The sequence below is a fragment of the Oikopleura dioica genome, chromosome 2, assembly GCF_907165135.1.
Source record: "Oikopleura dioica chromosome 2, OKI2018_I68_1.0, whole genome shotgun sequence".
Taxonomy (NCBI): Eukaryota; Metazoa; Chordata; class Appendicularia; order Copelata; family Oikopleuridae; genus Oikopleura; species Oikopleura dioica.
Genome location: NC_137292.1, coordinates 1389696 through 1412537, shown reverse-complemented (window position 1 = coordinate 1412537; position 22842 = coordinate 1389696). Strand labels below are relative to the sequence as shown.

Genomic DNA, 22842 nt, shown 5'->3' with positions numbered 1-22842 from the left:
TTCTTACTGATCCAAAAATGAATGAATTTCTTTTTTATTGTAAATGATTTGTTTGCTGCCAATAACTAAATGGACCATACTTGCAGCATTCAAAAAGGGTTCTTGGGGTTGAATTTTTGCTCGTCGGCCCTACCCATAATATCAAGGTCTCGTAAAAATCTGACCATGATTACGTGGTCCATGTCAGAAATTGACCATTTGCGCAATAGGGGTTAACTTGCGTATTTTTAGTCTTTTCTGGTACCTCCTGACATAGCATAGGAATTCATAAAAGAGAAGTTTTCTATCATAACTTCTGAATAGTATTTTTGTTTTCTGATTCTTTGACCGATAAATAGAGCTTCTACTACTTCTATTTGTATATATTTAAATATCAACATCAGCATTATGCCAGATGTTTTGCTCTTACAAGTGGTCGTACTTCTTCCAATGCATTCCCAAGCATCCGAGTCGAAAATGTAGTGTTCAGGGTCGTTACAGGCACAGTAGACCAGTTTCAAACCAGAACTAAGTGAAATAAGAAAAATATAGTATTTTATTAACACCGATTAAAACATATTTTCTAGAATCTATGCACCAGAACTAAAATCACCAAAAGCGGGACAAAGGTACTGAACTGCCAAGTGCATGTTGCATCGCTTGGACATCCGACAGTGGAAGACGAGCTTGCTGTAGATGAGGAGTCAGTCGATGTTGATTCGCTCGACGAAGGAGGATTACAAGTTCCGCCAGGTTTCACGTGATCATAAGCCGTCTAGAAACAAGTTTATCAGGTTATTTTTTGGCAATTTTCTTACTCTCATTGCTGCAAGATTTTCTGTATACATTGGCTCCAACTGACTCTCCGGAAGCGCAAAGCCATACTGTCCTCTATCTCGCAGCTCGATCGTCAGGGAAATCGGGACATTCGCTCCGGAATCATTGTGTGACCAGTCATCACTGCCGCCAGAAGCGGGGTAAAAGCTTGGAGCTCCTTCGCCATATTGATAATATGCTCCAGTAGTGTCACTTCCTAGGGGCTTTGCAAATATTTTTCGAAAGAAAAATCTTGTAAGAAAGATCTTATAAGCCCGTTCCTGATTGTATCAACCATAGCTTTCGCAACATAGTCAAGGTCAGCTTTGTTCCATGCTTCAGCCGCGTGGGAAGAAGAATACGGATAAATGATGAACTGCGAATATGCGTGGTACGTCAAATAGGCAAGTTTATTGTCAATGGCGAGCATGTCATCCCGATGCGCTTGCGATTCCGGCTCCGAAAAAGCACTTGGGCCTCCGTAGATGTCAGAGCAAGGGCTGTTGCTTGTTCCCGCATTCATCCACTCAATGTCGTAGTTTCGATTCAGATCGACGCCCTTGCAGTTAGAGCCAGGATTGTTGGCTCGATTTTTGCGCCAGTATCGGTAGCCAGTCCAGGTGTACTCGTAGCCGTCAGGGTTGAGATTTGGGTAGATGATCCAGTTGACGGAATTCTTTTCAAGAGATCAAAATTTTTTCGGAATAATTTTCAAGAACTGTATTTTGATCCTTTTCATATCAGCAGACTCTCCATTGATCAAGTCATCGATCAATTTATAGCACCACGCATGAGCTGCCCATTCTCGGGCATGAATTCCGCAATCAACAACGATTTTTGGCAAATTATCGTCTCCAATTGAAATTTTGTACAGATTTCGAAGCTCTACAGATCTCCCAATACTTGATACAGTAACACCAGGGATGTCAGCAAGACCATCGAGGTAAGCAAATTGTTCTTGCTCGGGATTTTGAATTGAAATATCAAGAAGAAGTTTCGTTAAATGACTAATTTTGAAACCCCTTCCTTGAAGCGTGTGATAAACATTAAAATCGAAGCCAACAGATCTTCCGGATTTATTGTCGAATTCATTCTCAATCAGCTCATCTAGCCGGTTTTCATCATCATAGTCGAAATCCAGCGTTTTCAAAAAGAAGTCCATCGCGCCTTTATCTTCCGGCTGAATGCAGAATTTCACTTCTTCTCCTTTTACGAATCGAGCTCCATTGTGAGGGAAGAAGAAATCAATGTTTATGTTTTCCGAGATTCCTCTGAAGGCATCAGCTTGATCTTGGGTATCGATGGTTAGTTCGTAGTAGCCATGGTTTTTGAGGGAGATTCCAGTGTAAGTTGGAGCGCCGATTCTCTGACTTTCAAGAATGCTTATAAAAGCCAATAAGAGCTTTAATTTCATCTTCAAAACTGATGAAAAATCGAAGAAGAAAAATATCTAATGTAAAATTCTAGAGACAAACATTTCTTGCGCCCAAAGAAGCCAACAAACCAAGCCCAAGTTTCATTTCTTCTCAATTCTTCTATATTTCCCTTTTTTCTCTTCTCACCAAAAACTAAGCTTGCGAAAATTTATCCGAGGAATGGATAAAGATCACCGTGGGATACGGATGTCTGAATCATTAATTCTCCGACCTTTGAAAATCGCTCAACTAAGAGTCTTAGATAATACGATGTTATATTTGATTTTTACTCTTTGTCTATTTGACCAAGACGAAAACGGATGTTAACATGAATCAGTCATTCAAAATTAGCCAAAGAACTTCCCCTTGTTTTCATGATAAAAAGTAACAAAAATTAAATACCAAAAAACTTTACAAATAAAAAATAATAAAAATTCATACTCGGGATCCGTTAAAAAATTCGATTATTTTTATATCAAAGTCCACACTTTTTTAACCCTCGCCCTTGATTTTTGATCTTCGACCTTTCAAACCAAAATTTGTTCCATGTTATGACCAATTTTTTTGTTCTGGAAAAAGCGAAAGCAGTAACAGACTGGGTATTTCTTCAAATATTTGTTCGTTTGCTGCATTCTGAGTTATTTACGCCCCACCTTCCAAAGTTCAGTTCGAAAAATCAGACAAAAAAGACGAAAAAAATGAAGAGAGTTATTTTGCAAAAGAGTAATTTTCTCAAACAAGGAGTGAGAGCAGCCGGAAGCAAGCCGATTCCAGACAGAAGTGACTCGTTTGTTTTTGGTCTTTTTAATGGGGAAATTAACCCGAAAAATATTTTCCCGTATCCGTCAGTTTTTAATCAGGTAAAATTCAATTTTTTCCTTATTTTTTTCAGATCAATCTTTTTATTCAATAAATTAAGGAACAAGTTGACGAGCTAAACGAGCTCTTTTCCGCCTCTTTTGACGCTTTTGACGGAACCAACGAAGCCCTGGAAAATGACCTTCGCGGCGACCTCGACCCAGAAATGGTCCAAATGCTCAGGGACTTTGGTCTCTTCGGCATGCAAGTTCCAGAAGAACTCGGCGGTCTTGGCATGTCAAACGTCCAAATGGCGCGAATGTCGGAAATCGGAGGCGAGCTGGATCTTGGTGTTTCGATTTATATTGGTGCGCATCAGAGTATCGGTTTCAAGGCGATTTTGATTCTCGGAACTCAGGAGATGAAGGAAAAGTATCTTCCGTTGGTTGCTTCTGGTGAGAAGATTGCAGCGTTTTGCTTGACTGAGCCAAGTACTGGATCTGATGCCTCCAGCGTTCAGACAAGGCCAGGGTCTCAAATGAAAAAATCGGAATTCTCAAAAACCATAAATGATTTAAAAGTAAACATAGTAAAGATTTTTGCTTCGTTACAGATCTTGAGGAATAAATAAAATTTTTCGTGTTCCCTGATGGTTGTGGGCCAGCCATAAATATGTGAATTTCTGAAAAAATATGATATATCATTTGCGATAAACTCCACTTGCTAACCCTAGAAAAGAGCAGTGAAACAAGAAGACGGTAGCTATCTTATGAACGGCGGAAAAATCTGGATCACTGGCGGTGGTATAGCCGACATCTTCACCGTCTTCGCCCAGGTTCCCGTTCAACAAGAAGATGGAACGATAAAGGATAAAATGACAGCTTTCATCGTCGAGCGTGATTTCGGCGGAGTGACTCACGGCGCTCCGGAAAAGAAAATGGGGATCAAGTGCTCGAATACTGCTGAGGTCTACTTTGATGATGTCAGAATTCCGGCCGAGAATATGATCGGAGAAGTGGGAGAAGGATTCAAAGTTGCGATGGAGGTGTTGAATTCGGGGCGATATGGAATGGGTGCGACGCTGAATGGAACGCAAAAGGGATTAATAAAGAAAGCGACGGAATTTGCCGCGAATCGAACGCAGTTCAGGGATAAGATCTACAAGTGAGTTGTTTTTTTTTGTAAAATGAAATTGGGGAAAATAGTAGAACTGAAAGAATCATGCCATAAGACTGAAATCACGCCATTTTAGATCGCCCCATCAGACCATAATTTTTCAGATTTGGCGCGATTCAAGAAAAACTCGCCAGAATGCATGCGGAGCAATACGCCTCTGAAGCAGTTAGCTATTTGGTCGCAAATGCGATGGATCACAAGACTGAAAACTATCATCTTGAGGCTGCTTGTGGAAAAAGTAAGCCATTTCTTTGAGTAAGGGTTTATTGAGCCTTTCAGTTTTTGCTTCGGAGAGAGCCTGGCATTGCTGTGATGAGACGATTCAGGTTATGGGTGGAATGGGATACATGTTTGAACAAGGATGGTGCATACTCGCCACCTAATTGAAAGAGATCATTTTGAATAAAACAAGTAGTCGACTAAACTAAATATAAAAAATATGTTAATGCGAAAAATTTCCACTATTTATGGTGTTTTGAGCACAGTAAAAGGCGTGGAAAAAGTGATGCGCGATCTCCGAATTTTCCGAATTTTCGAAGGAACAAATGACATTCTTCGACTAATGGTGGGTCTTCAAGGTCTTCAATACACAGGTCAACAATTGGCGCCCATCGCAAAAGCCGCCAAAAGCCCAATCGCGAATGCACCGACTTTGATCAAGTTCAAAATGGACCAGAGGGCGAAAGAAAAGGGGTCTAAAACAGGTATTTTTCAATAAAAGAAAGAGTGTTCTCAAAATTGATTGAAGCGGTGAATGATTTGAAACAATATGTCGACCCCGCGCTCCACCCAGAAGCACAGAAAGTCGGCGAAGCCATCACAAGATTCGAAGTTGCGTCGAAAAAGATTCTTCAAAAATTTAACAAGGTACTTTTTCTGGAAAAAATTCATAAAAAAATCAATTTTCAGGACATCATCAATCAGCAATTTCATGTCAAGAGAATAGCTGAAGCTGCGATTGAGCTTTTCGCAAGCTCTGCCGTTTTATCTAGGTAAGAATTTAGACGATTCACCGTAAATATCGTTTTCTAGAGCTACTGCGGCCCAGAAACACCCAACTGCAAACAAGGAAGAGGAAATTCTACTTGCCAAAACTTATATTTTCGACTCGTTGAAGAAGATTCATGGCGCTCTTGATCAACTAACAGAGTAATTTTATTTATTGATGAGACATTTCTATCATTTTTGTTAAGACAAGATGAGTCGCATTGGAAAAACATGGCGGAACTGACGGAAAAAATGGTCAATGCGGACAGCCCCGTCTTGGGAGCTCATCCGACTGAGCTTATCCATAAGTAAATCGCGAGGAGGAGCATTAATTTATTGACTGTAAAGTTATTTCTGTTAATTGTACTTTGAAAATAAAATTAAGTTATATCTCTAGAATCCGTATTTATAAGTATTTTTTCGCAAAAATCGCAGTCAGTTTTAAAAATGGCGTATTACAACAACCAAGATCCCTGGGGGTCGTCCTATGGGCAAAGATTCCAAAAATATAAATTTCTTTTTTTTACTTTTTGATAAAAAACGCATTCAAAAGGGATAAAGTTGATTTGAAACCAACAGAAGTTCTCCAGCACAAGCCTATCCTCAGGCGCCGTCATCATCATTTTCTCAACAAGCTCCAGCACCATCCTTTCCTCAGACACCGAGTTATCAAGCTCCACCACCAGCTTTTTCCCGACCACCTGGTTCAACAACGCTTCCTCCTACTCAAAGCAGCAAAAGCAGTAGCGGTGGCGCAGGTTCGAGTTGAATCTTTAAAAATGATACAAACTTTCTTCTCTTCAAAATCGTTTTTTTTTCTTCGGGTATATGAATCAATAATCAACCTGAAAAAGGTTTTATTTGCTTTTGCTGCTGCATCTGTTGCTTCTTCTTTGTAATGCCGCTCATGGTCAATATAATTTTAATGGAGGGCCAGGGCCAACGAGGAATGCCAGAAAACTGGTTCGTTAGCATGGATACCCCTGATTCACCTCATCACGTGAATTTCACCGCAGCAGAACTGAGTGAGGTTAAACCAGATGGAACTACTTGAAAATATTTCGAAACTAATGTACCCACTAGCGGCCCATATTATCAAGATGAAATAAATTGCACCATCACGGTTAATAATCCTGTAAATATGGTTTACGGAAGGGATTCGAAATTCAAATTCAGCGGTTTTCCGAAATAATAGACTTTTCCAAAAATTTGGTCGAGACTTACTATTAGAAAACCTCTGTACTAGTTTTGTTAATCATGAAATTTTCTGATTCCCAAAAAGTCGAAGGTTCCTTCGGGCTTTTCGGCCCACCAGGTTACAATGGCTACCTGAATTGCAATGAAGCTTATATCGAAGTTAATGGTAAGAATAGAAAAAAATACAAAAAAATGAAAATTTAGGTCAAAAATACTGTCAAGATGAGTTTATAAGCACCTCCTTTAACGGCGACATCAGCATCAGTGATGCTGCATCACTTACTATGCGAATATTGACGAATACTACAACTCGGATGGAAGCTCTAATACCGCCGGCTTGAATATGTTTATCTATACAAACTAAAAAAGAAAAAATAATAAATCTCTCTGTTTCAGTAAAACTGTTTCAAAAACTGATCCTACAAGGAGGTCATTCAACAACGACCGGGGCGATTTCCATCATGAGGAATTATTCTGTGCTCTGATTGGTCAATCATGCAAATCAGCCCGGTCGTTGTTGAAAGACCCTCTTGTAGAAAAAATTCTAATTCGAAGGGTTTTTTTCTTGGGTTTACTTCAGTGTTTTAATCAGCATTGAAGATAAGAGAAAGGCACAAGCTCAACAAAAAGCTTCGAATTTAGCGTCGTATCCAAAGCAGTCGATAAACCAGTGTCAAAATCGTAAACTTCGTGATTCAGCTCGTAAAATCCGCCAACGGAAAAGACTTTACCATTCACTGATTCCCGTTTTACGAAACCGGACTTTACTTTTCTCTAGAAAAGAAAACGAGTCCCTAGAGCAGAGGCAAAGTTCATCCTATTGACGAGCATGTTTCCTTCAATCGTCCAAGAATGCGATTCAGGAAGATATTTCCAAATCCGATGAGTGTATTCTTGCTGCAAATCTGAATAGCCACCGAAGAGGAAAATTGTCCCTTCAGTTTGTATTGTCGTAAAACTATTTCAGAGCTCGAAAATTTCGAGTCAAAATTTAACGAACGTTTAAATACAATCAAAGAGAAAGAGGATTCCAGAGCCCTTTCCTGTGCATAAAGTCCCCGATATTTGCTCCCCAAGATTGCCATTCTGATCCATTTTCGCTCAAAGCACTGATTTTGTTAGAATACCCCGCGATTCTCAGAAGAGTGCCTCAACAAGTTTTTCTACAAAATCTCCTTTTTTCTCTTTTTAACCTTGATAGTCAACCAGACCGCCAAGAAGATGACCAATCTCGGAGGATGGCCTTGTTGTCTCCACCAGAGTCTCCGTATTGAGCGAGGTGCATTCGTTCGCCCGATCCTTATCTCCGCAAATCCAAATTTCGTCTTGGAACGATCGACATCTGTGCATTTGATGGTTTTGTTCCAAATCCGTTACCTTTCGCAATCCGCAGTTTTCGAAAATCGAAACTCTTGTTCGATCATCAAAGCCACCAATAAGATAGTAACTGCCTTTGTGCTCAACAGTGCAACTGTAGTCAACGTCGTGGTTGTCAAAGTCAAACTCGGAAGTCAAATCCTCTTGAGCGTCCATTCGAAAATTCGTCGTCCAAGCTTCGTCGCGGTAGAAAATCGCGAATTTAGCTTCTGCACATTCTGGCCGACAAGATGTATCGTCTCTCAGACACTCTTGAAGTTCCTTTCAAGGACCCCCCCAGCTTTTTTCGAAAAATCAGATTTCGGAATTTTAAAATTTTGAGGCTACATTTTGGGGGTCTATCTCGACTCCTTCACCCCCAAAAAAAGCATTCGAAAATTGGACTTTTCGCCGAAAATTGACAAATTTGCCCTTATTTTGGCAAAAATATTGATTTTTTTTGGTGAAAAATTTCTTTTTATCAAGTTTTGAAGCAAGTTAACCTGAGGACACATCAAGAACCAAAAATATGGTGTTTTTAAAAATTTACATTTTTCAAAGGAAAAAGCTGACGGGGGGTCCAATGGGACAAAAAGCTCAACGTTACCTTGTGGACAAGAGAAATCGGAAGGATCGCAAGACAAAAAACACTGCTCAAGTTCTTTCTTGCAAAAAGTCTCGCAACTTTCGTATGCGAAAATTGAAGCTGGAAAAAGACTCAAAAATCTCATTCTCTTGGTTATGAACTCTTTTTGCTTTTGATAAAAATTGGTGGAGTAGACAAACAGAAGGTATTTTCCCAAAAGAAATTTGACGAAATTGATCTCTCGTCTTGAAAAAATCAGTCTTTTCTTTGTATTTCTTTTTTTGTACAGGCAGTGAATATAAAAGGAAAAGAGAGGCACCAGGAAAGGTTTAAACATGGCAAATCGAGTCAGAAACGATTTCGGGCTGATTTTGTGAATTCATCGAAATCGAGAGGGTAACTGGCGAAGCAGTCTTGATCTCTGAATATCCAAAAGGTGAGGATTTGGTGACAACGATTTCGTTGTTGTTGTTGTTGCTTTCTTCTTCATCATCGATTTCTGAAGGTTCGGGGACGCTTATCAGCCGAGTTTTACAGAGTTCTTTGTTTCCAGAAACGGAGAGAACTTTTAAACGATCAGCAATTTTTTCAAAAGAAGATATAAGGAGAGATTTTGAGGATTTTGCGGACCGGTTCCTGAGTTGTTCTGCGAGCTGTAGAGTAATCTGTTGACTTCTGCATCAACATCTGATTTGGTCATGGCTTGATTCAGATTTTCCGAGAGTATTGGCTGGGACTTTTGTCGATGATGGGGGCGAAAAGGACCTGGTGGCGACTCATCAATAGCGCCAATTGGCGGACGAGTGAGAAGACGAAGGTTGGCAAAATCGGCATCTCGGATTACATCTGATTCTTCTGTAACCGAACTGCACTGTTTTCGACGGTCATAATGCCTCGTTCGACTGAAAAAGAGACGTGATTGGAGAAAGGAGCGAGTGAATTTTACCATTGTTTTTTGATGAGTGGGGCGGATTCGTTTGAATCAGCTGTTGAATCATCGGTTTTCGAGTCGGAATTGATCAAGATCACATTTTCTAGTCGATGAAGATTGGGAGCAGACCGGACAGCCGAAGGATTTCTTCGGGTTGAATAAGAAACAGGCTTTTCAAGAGTTCAAATTTTGATCGATTTTTTTTTATCAATTTTTTGAAAATTCGCTTTTTTGAACACTTTCCTTGAAATTGTTAAAAAGCGGCAAATCGGGCAGTTTTCTTGTTGATGAGGTAACAATGTTGTGTTGGCTTCTTCTGAGGTCATTAACTGTGAGCGGCTCTTTGTTTTCTTCTCCGAAATTCGTGTATTGAAAACTTTCACTAAAAATAAAACGCCGAAAATATCAATTCTTGGTACCTGGTGAAAGCGCGTTTTTCTTTTGGAACCGCAAATCGAGAAAGCTCCGATTTTGGGATTTGAGAAATTTCGGCTTTTGAGTCGATTTTCTTTCCACAAAAGAGCATTGTTGCGACGATTCCAGTGATGATCAAAACGATGATGTCAACTCCCAAGTTGAGGATGTAAATCACCATGAACTGAAAAATGACTCATCAAAGGATTTTCAGATGATTCGGCTAGAATTCTCAATAAATAGAAAAAACTTACAGTTTTGATATTGTCATTTGACAGAAGCGCATCCTTGGTCGTTTCCGGAAGCGGCGCAAGAGTCGGAATGAAATTCGAAAACACTCCAACAGACAAGCCAAGAACAACCAGCAACAAAATCGCGGTCGAAAAGACGAAAATGAGGAGCAATAAATAAACCATTTTTCGGTTGAGCCAGCGACTCACGTGGCCGATCAGCGATAAGATGAGCATCATGCTGTTGATGATGAAGATCGTGTAGCAGAAGAGCGAGCTGTATCTGATCACTTGCGCGTCTTCCGTCAGATTTTCCAGCATTTTCAAATAGAAGGTTTTGAGTCCGAGGCCGAAGCCGATCATCAAGAGGGAGAGCATTCCCATTGTTGTGTTGAGAGCATGGAGCACTTTTTCCTTCATCTTTCTTTCTAGAATTAGAAAATTAAAGATGGGCTGCTCCCGCATTTCCCAAAATCTTGGATTTCCCAAATCCTGGATTTCCCAAAATCCTGGATTTCCCAAATCCTGGATTTCCCAAAATCCTGGAATTCCCAAACCCTGGATTTCCCAAAATCCTGGATTTCCCAAATCCTGGATTTCCCCAAATCCTGGATTTCCCAAATCCTGGATTTCCCCAAATCCTGGATTTCCCAAATCCTGGATTTCCCAAAATCCTGAATTTCTCAAATCGCAAAATCAGGATTCCGCCGATTCTGGATTTGGGGAAATCCAGGATTTGGGAAATCCAGGATTTTGGGAAATGCGGGAGCAGCTTTAAAGTTGGCAAAAGAAGCAAAAATCGCCGGTGATCCTTGAGGGCGGAGTTACCGCCTGCGGTTTGTCGAAAAGAAAGGAAAAACGCTCGAAAATGGAATTTCACGCATTAAAATTAATTAAGTCTTTGACATGACGGGCGTTCTAGGGCAGCCAGGCCTGCCAGGGGCCCAGCAAAATTGTTTTCTCGTTTGAGAGGAAGATCAAAGCCTGGCTTTGGATTAGCCCTTTCGAGCGATAAATTAAATCCGCCGCTGCCGCCCTCCATCAGCGATAATTTCGGCCTGTTATCAAAACGAAATTAGGTTTTAATCGAAAACTGTTATTACGAGTTTTGAGTGGTCGCAGCTGCATTTTTTACAAGTTCCGCTGGTTAAAAAAAAAATTAATTGTGCATTTTAATTTCGAGTAAAATTTAGTTTTCTTGATAAAAAATACGATTTTTGGGGATTTTTTCTTTATTCTGATTGGCCTATTGGCCAAATGCATTAATTTGATTGCCCAATATTTCGATCATAATTTTGGTCAAAATTCTCGCAATTTTTTGCTCTTCCTAAAATTTTTCTAGAAAAAATTTGCCTTTCGACCTTCACTGCCGATATTTACTTTTTTATCAGTCAAAAGACCCCGGTGCTTATCATTAAAACACTCACTCAAAAGGTCAAGCCTTCCAAACTTAAAATGAGCTTCCGCAGTAGCATTTTTTCTTGAGAATATTTTCCGCTCAAAACAGGTGTGGAAATACAAACAGAATTAATTAATGCGCGAGCTCTTCAAATTCTCATTTTTCAAGTGTTGGGCAATGTTTCGGAAGCAAAGATGAAAGGGCGAAAAAAGGGGAATATGCAGATGGCCGAAGAAAGAAGCTTTTGTTACATTCCGCTCCACTCATCCGGATCAGCCGCGACCCGGAACTTGAAGAGTGCGAAAAAAGAAGAATTTTAACTCCAATTTTGATGATAGCGAAAAAAGCTTATATTTCGCATTTCATAAATTTCCGCCTGGAAATCAATAAAAACCTTTTTTTTTTTGTCAAAAACCTCCGAATTTTCGACTGTAAATCGATGTATCAAGGGTCTGATTTCTCTTATTCTAGCGCTAGAATTCTTGGAACGGAAAGGCCCTGGTGTGAAAAGAAAGAAAACTCAATAATTAACATCCTCGCTCTTTTTCAATAGAAAAGTCGAAATAAAAAAAAACTTCTTTTGTCTTTCAAAAAACAAAAATTCTATAATTACCTCTGTTAAACTTCTCTTCTGCTTTCAATTTCTTCTTCTTTTCTTCTTACAGGCTCTCTACAGCCGGCTTCATACTTTTTTCTTTATTTTTGGCTGTTTTTCGGATTTGCGCTTGGAAAAGGTGCAAATGTGAAATAAAAAATTGGCAAGCTGCGAAATGCGCGCTGCTCCGCCTTGGCGCGTTTTTTTTCTTTTCAAGGTGAGTCACTCGAGCTCCGCCACCACCGCCCAATCATTGCAAATGATGATTGGAACGCGCAAGTACACTTTCGGAACCTTGCCAAACATGAAACAAAGTTAGACCCGCCTTTCCCACGGGGAAGATTTGCCGATTCTTAGTTCAGTTATTTTTCGACAAAAATCATCCATAGGGTCAATTAGAACGACTGTAAGCCTCGCGAAGCAAGAAAATGTTAAATGAGAAAACTAGTGAGAGCTTCATGCTGGTTTTTAATTTTTGATGGCCACGTGTTTTTGAAATACTGTCCTTTTTCTGACATCTTGTCGTGAATACATTTCCACTTGTATAAATTGCGTCTCACCTCGTTCCTAAGTAGATTATCCTCCCGTCGATCCCAAAAAAGTGTTTTAAAAAGAGTTTTCTCCAGAAATAAAAAAGAAGGAAAGATGAAGTTTTGCTCGTTATTGTACCTTTTCTTGGCAAGTGGAGAGAGCAAGGGACACTGGTCGGACAAACTGACGGCTTATAATTTGCACGATGCGTTTCATCTTTGTCTTCAAGGTAAGTTTTTGTTTTCAAAAAATCGAAAATATTTTGTATATGAAATTTCGAATAAACGGTCTGCTGAAGATCTTGCTCTTTTGTTACCAATTTTAGGAATGCTCTCTTCCGAATCGAATCTTATCTTTCCTTTGATGGAATACCGCTGCGAATCAATGATGAGGTACTCCATTCCAAGGCTCGGCAACTTGTGTAGATAACCTGAGTTCGGGTCTCAAATCGCATATCCAATCTATCAATTTAAGCTGTTTCAAAACCCTGACTCAGGTTTTCTACACCGTCCTTCGAACCCAAACTCTGTTTTCTTTCTTTTCTTCAAAAAGCAACTTTAGTCTTGCTTGGCATGCGAAACAAGGCGGAACAAACAACCACAAGAACGACTTCAAACACATCGGAAACTGACTGTAGCACATCTTATTTTTTTTAAAAACGACGCTTATGTACAAGAAAATGTGGGAGAAAATGAATACAGATTATGTAGTGAAAGCTCTTGAATGATTGAGAACATCGTATGATCCCTAGAAAATCGATAGAAAAAGCTCTCAAAAAGGAGACTTACTCGGCGGGAGCAGAAGAATGACACGGTGGAAATAAGTGCCATCGTCGCGACGAATGAAAAAACAAGGGAGAAAATGAGGACCAAGGGTCCAGATCCGCCTGGAGCAACGAATTTTTCTTCTTCAGGGGGAGGTTCTTCTTTGTTTTCTTGCATGCTCAGCATTTCCAAATACTGATTTATGGCCGAGAGCTGTTCCTCTTCGTCCGGCCTAGAGTTCTGTTACTTATCTGATTTGCTGATTTTTCTTACTCTTTTTCCTGGGGCTCAAGATTTGCGAAATCAAGGGCTGGTGAATCGGATTTGTAAAAAGGCCCCCATCTATTGTGAATGGAAAGCTGTTGGTAATGATTGTCTTTCACAAAGCTTTTCCAAACAGGGTGTTCTCTAGAATGCTCACAGAATCCAGGGCATTCTTCGTTGATAAAACAGACTGTGATATCGCAGTGGACGTAAAATGGGTCGCGCTAGAATTTCAGTAAGCGAGTAGACTTTGTTAAAAGCGGTACCGAATATTGGAGATATTCAAGCTCGGGCGTTTCCGAGTCGAAAGAGATTCGTGTAATTTGCCCCTGGCCAGAAGCATAGACGTTTGAAGAAACACCAACTGGACAGGCATTTTCGATTATTTTAACCGCACGAGGAAAGAGTTCATCCGCATGAGGGGAGGTGGAGACCCAGCACTTTTTCACCGCCAAGGCTTTGACGAAATTGCTGAGGTATGTTTGTTGTGTTTCGTTGGTTGTCATAATGTAAGTCTTTCGTTTGGGATAAGGACTTTTTAGTGATTAGTCTTAAATTTTGACTTAAACTTAAGGACCCCTCCGTCATGTGGGAATGACTTTTTCAAACATCGATTTCGGGTTGATACCCTTAAGATTTTTGAAAAATTTTCAACGACTGCGTAGCTCGATAGTTGGTCTAGGGCACCAGAACATTGAGCTCACTCGGACGCCTTTTAAGGATGTCATGGCGATAACTTAAAATTTCAAACACGAATATCTCAGAGATGACCTTAAGTGACGAAAAGTTTTTTTCGTGGAAAATAAAGCTTGGGACTCTCTCGAGGGCACCATAAGGAAATTTTGAAAATTCATCCATGAATTCACCTAAAAAATGACCCTCTATTTTTAATGGAAAATTGATTCTAACGGCGAAATTTTTATTTTAATATACTACAAAAATAAATTTTTCATTAAATTAATTATTAAAAACATGCCTGAATATCAAAAATTTAGAAAATAGCTAGATTTTAACCTTTTTGGTGGAAAAGTCGTTCATTCTCGCTCCCGAGCGCATCGATTCCTTTTCAATTTTCAAAACTTTAAGTCAATTTTTAAGGGTATTAGAGTCGAGATAGGCCCCGAAAAAATGAAGCGAAAAATTGTTTTTTTAGCACGAGGAATCCGAATCTGAGGTCAAAATTTCAAAAATAGGATTTCTCAAATCTTGACGGGGGGGTCCTTAAAGTTCATTCTTGAATTGATAAATTGCATTTCAATTGCTTTCATCGCGAGTTTCTGCGCGAAAAAGTGCCCTTTTTACTCATTTGAATCACCGATCTTACAGTAAATCGCACGACTGTACCTCAGTGAGGTTTCTCAAACCCGTGATTTACAGTTTGAAATCTGCAAAACGCTTCTAACGGGTGCCAGAAATAACTGCGAGGTGTGAATCGCGCGAGTTTTAGGAGCTGAAAGTGATACCGCACGGGTCTGTTTATGGCAGCAAACCGCCCTAATGACCCTTTTTGGCATGATAAGACTGAATCAACTCGTGCTGTATCATAGGAGATGACTCTAGAAACAAGGAAAATTAGCAACTTGGCACCTCTGGGAAGCTCTGCCGGCGTCCGGGTGATGAAATCGACCTGTGGAAGAGCTTTGATAAGAGCATAAAAGAAGATGGAATCGAGGTTCTTTCACCATTCTGTTCTGAAAGTCAAAAACTTAAGAACAAGGTAAGAGAGAGAGAGAGAGAAATTCTATTTATCGTTTTTTTCGATAATTACTTCTTTATTTCTTAATTAAATCTTTTCTTCAAACTATTTTCTTATAAAAAATTAAAGATGTCGCTTTGGGATCCCGAGGCAGCCGGAAACGCCGCCCAATGGCTCCGTCTTCCCGACACCACCATGTTGGAGATCCGAAACCAGCCCTTCGAGGGTGCCAAGCAGGTCTGGGTCCCATTCTCCGAGACTGGCTACGTCAAGGGTCTCGTCGTCGGCAAGGGTGACAAGCCCGGCACCACCAAGGTCCGACGATTGAACGACAACAAGGAGAAGGACTTCAAGGACGAAAACGTAAGTCACAAGATTTGAGTAAATGGAGACTGATTTGATGCTTAGGTCGAGAAGCAGAACCCTCCAAAGTACGAACTTTTGGAAGATTTGGCCAACATGACCTATCTCTCCGAAGCCGCCGTCGTCTACAACTTGGACGAGCGATACCGACGATTCATGATCTACACCTACTCCGGTCTCTTCTGTATCACCGTCAACCCCTACAAGTGGCTCTCCGTGTACGACAACCACGTCGTCGGTTGCTACAAGGGCAAGAGAAAGTCCGAAATGCCTCCCCATATCTTCTCCATTTCCGATAACGCTTACAACGATATGTTGCGAGAGCGACACAACCAGTCCATGTTGATTACTGGTGAGTCTGGTGCTGGTAAAACTGTCAACACCAAGCGAGTCATCCAGTACTTCGCCGTCGTCGCCGCCCTCGGCTCCGGTGGCAAAGACGGTGACGATGGTGCTCCCGCTCTCAAGGGTGGTGGAACCCTCGAAGATCAGATTGTCGCTGCCAACCCTGCTATGGAGGCCTTCGGTAACGCCAAGACCACCCGTAACGATAACTCCTCCCGATTCGGTAAATTCATCCGAATTCACTTCGGTTTGACTGGTAAACTCGCCTCTGGTGATATCGATACCTATCTTCTCGAAAAGTCCCGAGTCGTCTTCCAGCTCAAGGCCGAACGATGCTTCCACATCTTCTACCAGATCTGCTGCGAAGGTCGAAAGGACATCAACGAAATGTGCCAGATTACTCACAACCCCTACGATTACAAATACTGCTCCATGGGTGAAATCAAGGTCAAGTCCATCAACGATATTGAGGAACTCGACGCCACCGACGAGTCCTTCGATATTCTCGGCTTTAATGCTGAAGAAAAGGCCGGTATTTACATGATTACTGCTGGTCTTATGCACTCCGGAAACATGGAGTTCAAGCAGAAGCCCCGAGAAGAACAGGCCGAGCCCGACGGACACGAGGCCGCTGATCTTGCTGGTTACATGTTGGGTATCTCTGGACCCGAATACACCAAGGCCCTCTGTACTCCACGAATCAAGGTCGGTGCCGATTACGTCACCAAGGGTCAGACCGTAGACCAGGTCAACTACGCCCTCAAGGCCATCTGCAAGGCCGTCTTCGATCGACTCTTCAAGTGGCTCGTCGAAGTCGTCAACCGAGCTCTTTCCACCGATCTCCCCGATCTTTCTTCATCGGTATTTTGGATATCGCCGGTTTCGAAATTTTCGAATTCAACACCTTCGAACAGCTTTGCATCAACTACACCAATGAGAAGCTCCAGCAGTTCTTCAACCACCACATGTTCGTCCTTGAACAGGAAGAATATAAGAAGGAAGGTATCGAGTGGGAGATGATCGATTTCGGTATGGATTTGGCAGCCACCATCGACTTGATCGAGAAGCCACTTGGTATCATGTCCACCCTCGAAGAAGAGTGCATGTTCCCCAAGGCTACTGATATGACCTTCCGAGACAAGCTCTTCCAGCAGCACTTGGGTAAGAACGACAAGATCGGCAAGCCCAACCCTAAGAACCACAAGAACGCTGAGGTCCCAGCTCCTCACTTTGAGCTTTACCACTACGCCGGTACTGTCGGTTACAACGTCACTGATTGGCTCCTCAAGAACAAGGATCCCCTCAACCCCTCTGTTGTCGGTCTCCTCAAGAAATCTTCTAACAAGTGTATCATCATGCAGTGGGAGTCTTACATGTCTGCTGAAGACGCCGCCGAAGCCGCCAAGAAGGGTGGCGGAGGAAAAGGTGGTAAGCGACAGAAGGGTGGTTCTTTCCAGACTGTCTCTGGTCTCCATCGAGAATCTCTCGGTCGATTAATGGCTAACCTTCGATCCACCCAGCCCCACTTTGTCCGTTGCATTGTCCCCAACGAAATCAAAAGCCAGGACACATGGACTGGAACTTGGTCCTCCATCAGCTCCGATGTAACGGTGTGTTGGAAGGTATCCGTATTTGCCGAAAGGGTTTCCCCTCTCGAGTCCAGTACGAAGAATTCGCCAAGCGATACGTCATCCTCCACGCTGAAGCCAAGAAGGACGAGGAATTCTGCGACTGGAAGGCCATGTCCAAGGAAATCTGCGCTGGTATTCAGCTTTCCGATGCCAAGCACAAGTTCGGTCACACCAAGCTTTTCTTCAAGGCCGGTGTTATTGGTGACCTTGAGGATGAGCGAGATGAGAAAATCGCTGCTATTCTTACTTCTCTCCAGTCTTACATGCGATACCGATTGGCTGAGCGAACTTACGCTGAGATGATCAAGCGACGAGACTCGATCGAAATCATCCAGGGCAACATCCGAGCCTTCCAGTACTTGAAGGATTGGGAATGGATGAAGATCATCTACAAGATCAAGCCCCTTATCTCCCAGGCCGAAGAAGGCAAGAAGATGCAGGAGCTCGAGAAGAACTACGAAGAGGTCAAGAAGCAGCTCGAAAAGGAGAAGAAGCGACGAGCCGAACTCGAAGAGCAGTCCGTCTCCCTTGAACAGGAGCGAAACGAGCTCACCCAGAAGGCCGAAGCTCAGAACGCCCTTCTCGACGACGCCGAGGGTCGATGCGAAGAACTCATCGCTGCCAAGATTGAGCTTGATGCCAAGATCCGAGATCTCCAGGAGAAACTCGAAGACGAGGAAGAGATGAACAACGAGCTCGTTGCCAAGAAGCGAAAGCTCGAAGATGAATCTTCTGAACTCAAGAAGGACATCGACGATCTCGAACTTACCCTTGCCAAGATCGAGAAAGAAAAGCACGCTACTGAGAACAAGTCCAAGAACGTCACCGAGGAGCTTGCCTCCATCTCCGAGAACATTCACAAGCTCGAAAAGGAAAAGAAGGCCCTCCAGGAAGCACACAAGCAGACTCTTGGAGATCTCCAGAGCGAAGAAGAGAAGGTCGTCAATCTTACCAAATCCAAGGGAAAACTCGAGCAGCAGGTCGATGATCTCGAAATCGGCCTCGAAGCCGAAAAGAAGGCCCGAATGGATCTTGAGCGAGCCAAGAGAAAGCTCGAAGGTGATATCCGACTTTCCCAAGAGCAGATCATGGATCTCGAGAACGACAAGGCCGGTCAGGAGGAATCCTTGAAGAAGTCTGAATTCGACTATTCTCAGCTCAATGCCAAGCTTGAGGACGAACAGGCTCTTGCTGGTCAGCTCCAGAAGAAAATCAAGGAGCTTCAGGGACGAACTGAAGAAGTCGAGGAGGAACTCGAATCCGAGCGAGGCGGCCGAGCTCGATCTGAAAAGACCCGAGCTGATCTTTCCCGAGAACTCGAAGAGCTCGCTGAGCGACTCGAAGAAGCCGGTTCCAACACTCAGGCTCAGATCGAAATCTCCAAGCGACGAGACGCTGAAGCTGCCAAGGTCCGACGAGAGCTTGAGGAAGCCACTCTCAATCACGAGTCCTCTCTTTCCAACATCCGAAAGAAGCAGACCGACCAGAACACTTCTCTCTCTGAGCAGATTGAAAACCTTAACCGAATCAAGCAGAAGCTCGAGAAGGAAAAGTCTGAGGCCAAGATGGAAGTCGACGAGCTCCACGTCAACGTCGAGTCCCTTACCAAATCCAAGCTCAACTACGAGAAGCAGACTCGTAACCTCGAGGACAACATTGCTGATCTCAAGATGAAGCTTGAGGAAGGTGCCTCTGTTCTCTCTGACTCCAACAACGAGAACAACCGACTCCAGATGGAGATCAACGACTTCCGACGACACATTGAAGAGAAGGATACCGTCAACTCCCAGCTCGTCCGAAACAAGAACTCCTTGTCTCAGACTCACGATGAGCTCAAGCGACAGCACGACGAAGAGTCCAAGGCCAAGAACTCTCTCTCTCACCAGCTCCAGTCTCAGCGACACGACACTGACATGCTCCGAGAGCAGATGGAAGAGGAACAGGAATCCAAGCAGGAGCTCCAGCGAAACCTCACCAAGTCTAACAATGAATGCGTCCAGTGGCGAAACAAGTACGAGACCGACGCCATCCAGCGAACTGAGGAGCTCGAAGAGGCCAAGAAGAAGCTCGTTGCTCGACTCCAGGAGTCTGAAGAGCAGGTCGAAGCCGCCCAGGGCCGATGTGGATCTCTTGAGAAGACCAAGACCCGACTCCAGGGTGAAGTTGAAGATCTCTCCGCTGATCTTGAGCGATCCAACTCTGCCGCTGCCCAGTTGGACAAGAAGCAGCGAAACTTCGATAAGCTCCTTGCTGAAGCCAAGCAGAAGCAGGAGGAAGCCCAGGTCGAGCTTGAGTTCGCCCAGAAGGAAGTCCGAAACCAGCAGACCGAACTCTTCAAGCTCAAGAACTCCACTGAAGAAGCCGTCGACAACCTAGAAGCCATCCGACGAGAGAACAAGAACCTCGCTGAAGAAGCTCAGGAACTCGTCGATCAGCTCCAGGAAGGATCCAAGACCATCCACGAGCTCGAGAAGACCAAGCGAATCGCCGACCAGGAGCGAGCTGACATTCAGTCCTCTCTTGAAGAAGCTGAAGCTGCCATCGAGTCCGAAGAAGCCAAGACCCTTCGAGTCCAGGTTGAGCTCCAGCAGCTCAAGCAGGAAATCGACCGACGATTGGCCGAGAAGGACGAAGAAATCGACAACGCCCGACGAAACGCTTCCCGATCTGTTGAGCAGATCCAGGCTTCTCTTGACAACGAGATGCGAGCCCGAGGCGAAGCTATCCGATCCCGAAAGAAGATGGAATCCGATCTTAACGACCTGGAAGTCAACATGGCCACTGCCTCTCGACAGGCCCAGGATGCCCAGAAGAACACCAAGGATCTCCTTCTTCAGCTCAAGGACTTGAACCAGAAGCTTGATGATTCTCAGCGACAGACTGAAGATCTCCGAGAACAGTCCGCTGTTTCTGAGAGACGAGTTGGTCTCATGACCTCTGAGATCGAAGAACTCCGACAAGGACTCGAGCAGGCCGAGCGAACCCGAAAGCAGGCTGAAAACGACCTCATGGAAGCCAACGAGCGATCCAACATGCTCCACACCCAGAACGGTGCTTTCATCAACCAGAAGCGAAAGATCGAGGGCGAACTCAACGCCGTCAAGACCGAAGTCGAGGAAGCCATCGGTGAGGCTCGATCCGCCGAGGATGCTGCCAAGAAGGCCTTGACCACCGCTGCCCTTCTCTCTGAAGATCTCAAGAAGGAGCAGGACCAGTCCCAGCATCTTGAGCGAATGAAGAAGAACCAGGAGAACTCGCTCCGAGACCTCCAGTTGCGACTCGACGAAGCCGAGCAGGTCGCCCTCAAGGGTGGCAAGAAGGCCGTCCAGAAGCTCGAAGCCAAGTGCCGAGAAATCGAAATGGAACTCGAAGCCGAGCAGCGACGAACCAGCGACAACACCAAGGTCATGCGAAAACTCGAGCGAAAGTACAAGGAAGCCAACTACGCCAACGATGAAGACAAGAAGAACCTCATCCGATTGTCCGACTCCATCGACAAGCTCAACTCCAAGACCAAGTCTTACAAGAAGGCCGCCGAGGACGCCACCGAATCCGCCTCCTCCGCCATGTCCCGATTCCGAAAGGTCCAGCACGAACTTGACGAGGCCAACGAGCGAGCCGAAATGGCCGAAGCCGCCGTCAACAAGGCCCGATCCAAGGCTCTTGAATCCAAGTAAAAATTTACTCTGTCTACCATCTTTCATGATTTTTTCAATAAAAATTTGATGCTCAAACTCGTTTGTTTTTATCCCATTCCTGTAAGGATGTCCAAGGGTTGTTTTTGTCCAAAACATAAAATGGCTCGCTTCCGCCAAAATAATCGTATTTCACAAGTTGGTCTAAATTTCGGCTTGAATTAAATTTATATTTACGAGATCAAACCTTCAAATTCAAATGTAGGGCTGCTGTATGCTTTCCCATAAATCCTCAGACTGTTGAACATGTCCTCGTTCGTGAGATACAAAGAAAGATCAGTTTCTAAGTCTACTTTATTTTCCCTGTCAATACGGATCGACGATAAATTCTTTGAGTGACTGCTTGATAAATTGAAGCCGCTCAAATGATCTTCTGGAATTTTCTGGCATTCTTCTGGATGAGTTTCATTTTTGCAATCAGGAGTGATGTGGTAGCGCGAGCCATAGGAGCATTTCCACGCGATAAATTCTTCTCTCGGATATTTTCCGTTCGTAATGTTATCATTCTTGTGCCAAATTGTATTTGAATAATGAAAGAAAGAATTATGACTGTCGATCTTCTCTTCCTCAACTCTAGAAAAAACCTTCACCTCTTCATCGCTTTTCCCCTCCTTACCGCGTAGAACATAGCCCAAAATTATTCGCCATGACAATTTCTATCATGCCTTTTTGCTTGCTCTCCGGAAGGTTGAGCTTGTTGGCATGGCAAGATCGTTCCATGTAGTTTTTCTCTCCATGAAAAAGAAGTTTGTGATTATCGGAGCCAGTTTTGTTCTTGAGATAATTGCTGTTGATTAAAATTTGAATTTTCTCTGGCCCACATGCTGAAAATCTACATTTAGCAATTTTTCAAAGAAAAACGAAAAATCTTCATATGAAAAATTGTTCTTGAGAAAAACTTACTCAGACAGTATTCTGGAATCTGATCAGCCGTTTTATCTTCACAACTTTCCGCTTTTATCTCTTCGACTTGTCTCGCAGACACAAAGCTGGTATAATAAAAGAAGAAATTTGAAAATTTCATGTTGGATTTTACTTTTTAGGAAAAAATCATGTTTTCTTGCGTTTCTTTTGTCGCCTAAGTTGTTTAATTGGGGCTCAATAGGCTGAATGGCGCACGGGAAGATCGTAAAAATGAGAGTTAGAGGAAACGTCATTGGTAATTAAAATCCTGGTCAGAGACATCCGACGACATCACACTCTCAAGTCGGGAACCCTCGACTCGCCGGGATTTCCTCGACTCGCCGGGACTTTGCATATTTTTTCCCGGCGAGTCGAGGGTGTTCTAGAGATTGCTAGAATCACCAATTATACCCATTTTTAACGCTGAAATATTTTATATTTTAAATCATTCCTTATCAAATATTTCCCCAAGAAAAGGTTGAGTAGGGGTTATAGTTTGGGTTAATGGTTAGGGTTTAGGGTAAGTGTTGAGGAATTGTGCTTAGCGATTAGGGATAGGGTTAGGGTTTGTGACCCTCGACTCGCCGGGATTCTGTCTGCATACTTTTTCCCGGCGAGTCGAGGGTCAGGCGAAAATCCCGGCGAGTCGAGGGTCTCCCTCTCAAGTGATGCCACGTTCTCTACCATGTTTGATTTCTTTGTAAATCAGTCACGGTGACGATGCTGCATTCTAAATCTCGCAAGCTTTCTTCATGACGCTTGTTGTTTTGA

The 22842-nt window shown here is 43.1% G+C and overlaps 7 protein-coding genes and 1 long non-coding RNA gene across 9 annotated transcripts; 3 read left to right on the top strand and 5 right to left on the bottom strand.

Moving 5' to 3' along the window:
* Positions 1 to 227: 227 nt before the first annotated feature.
* Positions 228 to 2430, bottom strand: LOC145697519 (carboxypeptidase B-like). Its single transcript, XM_081774745.1, has 6 exons — positions 2271 to 2430; positions 1541 to 2161; positions 1091 to 1471; positions 798 to 1019; positions 618 to 754; positions 228 to 507 (listed from the first exon to the last, which is right to left on the bottom strand). The coding sequence occupies exons 1-6, from the start codon at positions 2313 to 2315 to the stop codon at positions 228 to 230; spliced, it is 1686 nt and encodes a 561-aa protein (XP_081630871.1). The 5' UTR covers positions 2316 to 2430.
* Positions 2431 to 2872: 442 nt separating this feature from the next.
* Positions 2873 to 5553, top strand: LOC145700764 (very long-chain specific acyl-CoA dehydrogenase, mitochondrial-like). Its single transcript, XM_081778091.1, has 10 exons — positions 2873 to 3070; positions 3130 to 3533; positions 3747 to 4172; positions 4289 to 4422; positions 4464 to 4533; positions 4665 to 4888; positions 4933 to 5051; positions 5094 to 5176; positions 5217 to 5333; positions 5378 to 5553. The coding sequence occupies exons 1-10, from the start codon at positions 2909 to 2911 to the stop codon at positions 5481 to 5483; spliced, it is 1845 nt and encodes a 614-aa protein (XP_081634217.1). The 5' UTR covers positions 2873 to 2908; the 3' UTR covers positions 5484 to 5553.
* A 1827-nt stretch (positions 5554 to 7380) lies between these two features.
* LOC145697518 (uncharacterized) lies at positions 7381 to 8457 on the bottom strand. The gene is made up of 3 exons (XM_081774744.1): positions 8332 to 8457; positions 7562 to 7996; positions 7381 to 7517 (listed from the first exon to the last, which is right to left on the bottom strand). Exons 1-3 carry the CDS (start codon positions 8453 to 8455, stop codon positions 7381 to 7383), a joined length of 696 nt encoding a protein of 231 aa, XP_081630870.1. The 5' UTR covers positions 8456 to 8457.
* Positions 8458 to 8565: 108 nt separating this feature from the next.
* Positions 8566 to 12066, bottom strand: LOC145697345 (uncharacterized). Of its 2 annotated transcripts, none has more exons than XM_081774536.1 (5): positions 11898 to 12066; positions 9910 to 10313; positions 9661 to 9839; positions 9257 to 9623; positions 8566 to 9212 (listed from the first exon to the last, which is right to left on the bottom strand). In XM_081774536.1, the coding sequence occupies exons 2-4, from the start codon at positions 10303 to 10305 to the stop codon at positions 9449 to 9451; spliced, it is 750 nt and encodes a 249-aa protein (XP_081630662.1). In that variant the 5' UTR covers positions 10306 to 10313; positions 11898 to 12066; the 3' UTR covers positions 8566 to 9212; positions 9257 to 9448. The 2 variants fall into 2 exon arrangements, with proteins under 2 accessions (XP_081630662.1, XP_081630663.1); XM_081774537.1 differs by having other exon boundaries at positions 9257 to 9617.
* A 141-nt stretch (positions 12067 to 12207) lies between these two features.
* On the top strand, positions 12208 to 13096 carry LOC145698937 (uncharacterized). Its single transcript, XR_014133962.1, has 3 exons — positions 12208 to 12639; positions 12736 to 12802; positions 12972 to 13096. It is a non-coding gene; the product is annotated as an uncharacterized LOC145698937 (long non-coding RNA).
* On the bottom strand, positions 13031 to 13949 carry LOC145698936 (uncharacterized). The gene is made up of 4 exons (XM_081776176.1): positions 13705 to 13949; positions 13448 to 13662; positions 13199 to 13406; positions 13031 to 13157 (listed from the first exon to the last, which is right to left on the bottom strand). Exons 1-4 carry the CDS (start codon positions 13942 to 13944, stop codon positions 13113 to 13115), a joined length of 708 nt encoding a protein of 235 aa, XP_081632302.1. The 5' UTR covers positions 13945 to 13949; the 3' UTR covers positions 13031 to 13112.
* A 1120-nt stretch (positions 13950 to 15069) lies between these two features.
* Positions 15070 to 21168, top strand: LOC145697426 (uncharacterized). Its single transcript, XM_081774629.1, is given in 5 exon segments — positions 15070 to 15155; positions 15264 to 15497; positions 15543 to 16680; positions 16683 to 17393; positions 17396 to 21168. Coding segments are annotated over 4 exon segments (5838 nt in total). The 5' UTR covers positions 15070 to 15155; the 3' UTR covers positions 21151 to 21168.
* Positions 21110 to 22240, bottom strand: LOC145697427 (uncharacterized). Its single transcript, XM_081774630.1, has 4 exons — positions 22072 to 22240; positions 21785 to 21992; positions 21356 to 21741; positions 21110 to 21312 (listed from the first exon to the last, which is right to left on the bottom strand). The coding sequence occupies exons 1-4, from the start codon at positions 22190 to 22192 to the stop codon at positions 21203 to 21205; spliced, it is 825 nt and encodes a 274-aa protein (XP_081630756.1). The 5' UTR covers positions 22193 to 22240; the 3' UTR covers positions 21110 to 21202.
* Positions 22241 to 22842: the final 602 nt, after the last annotated feature.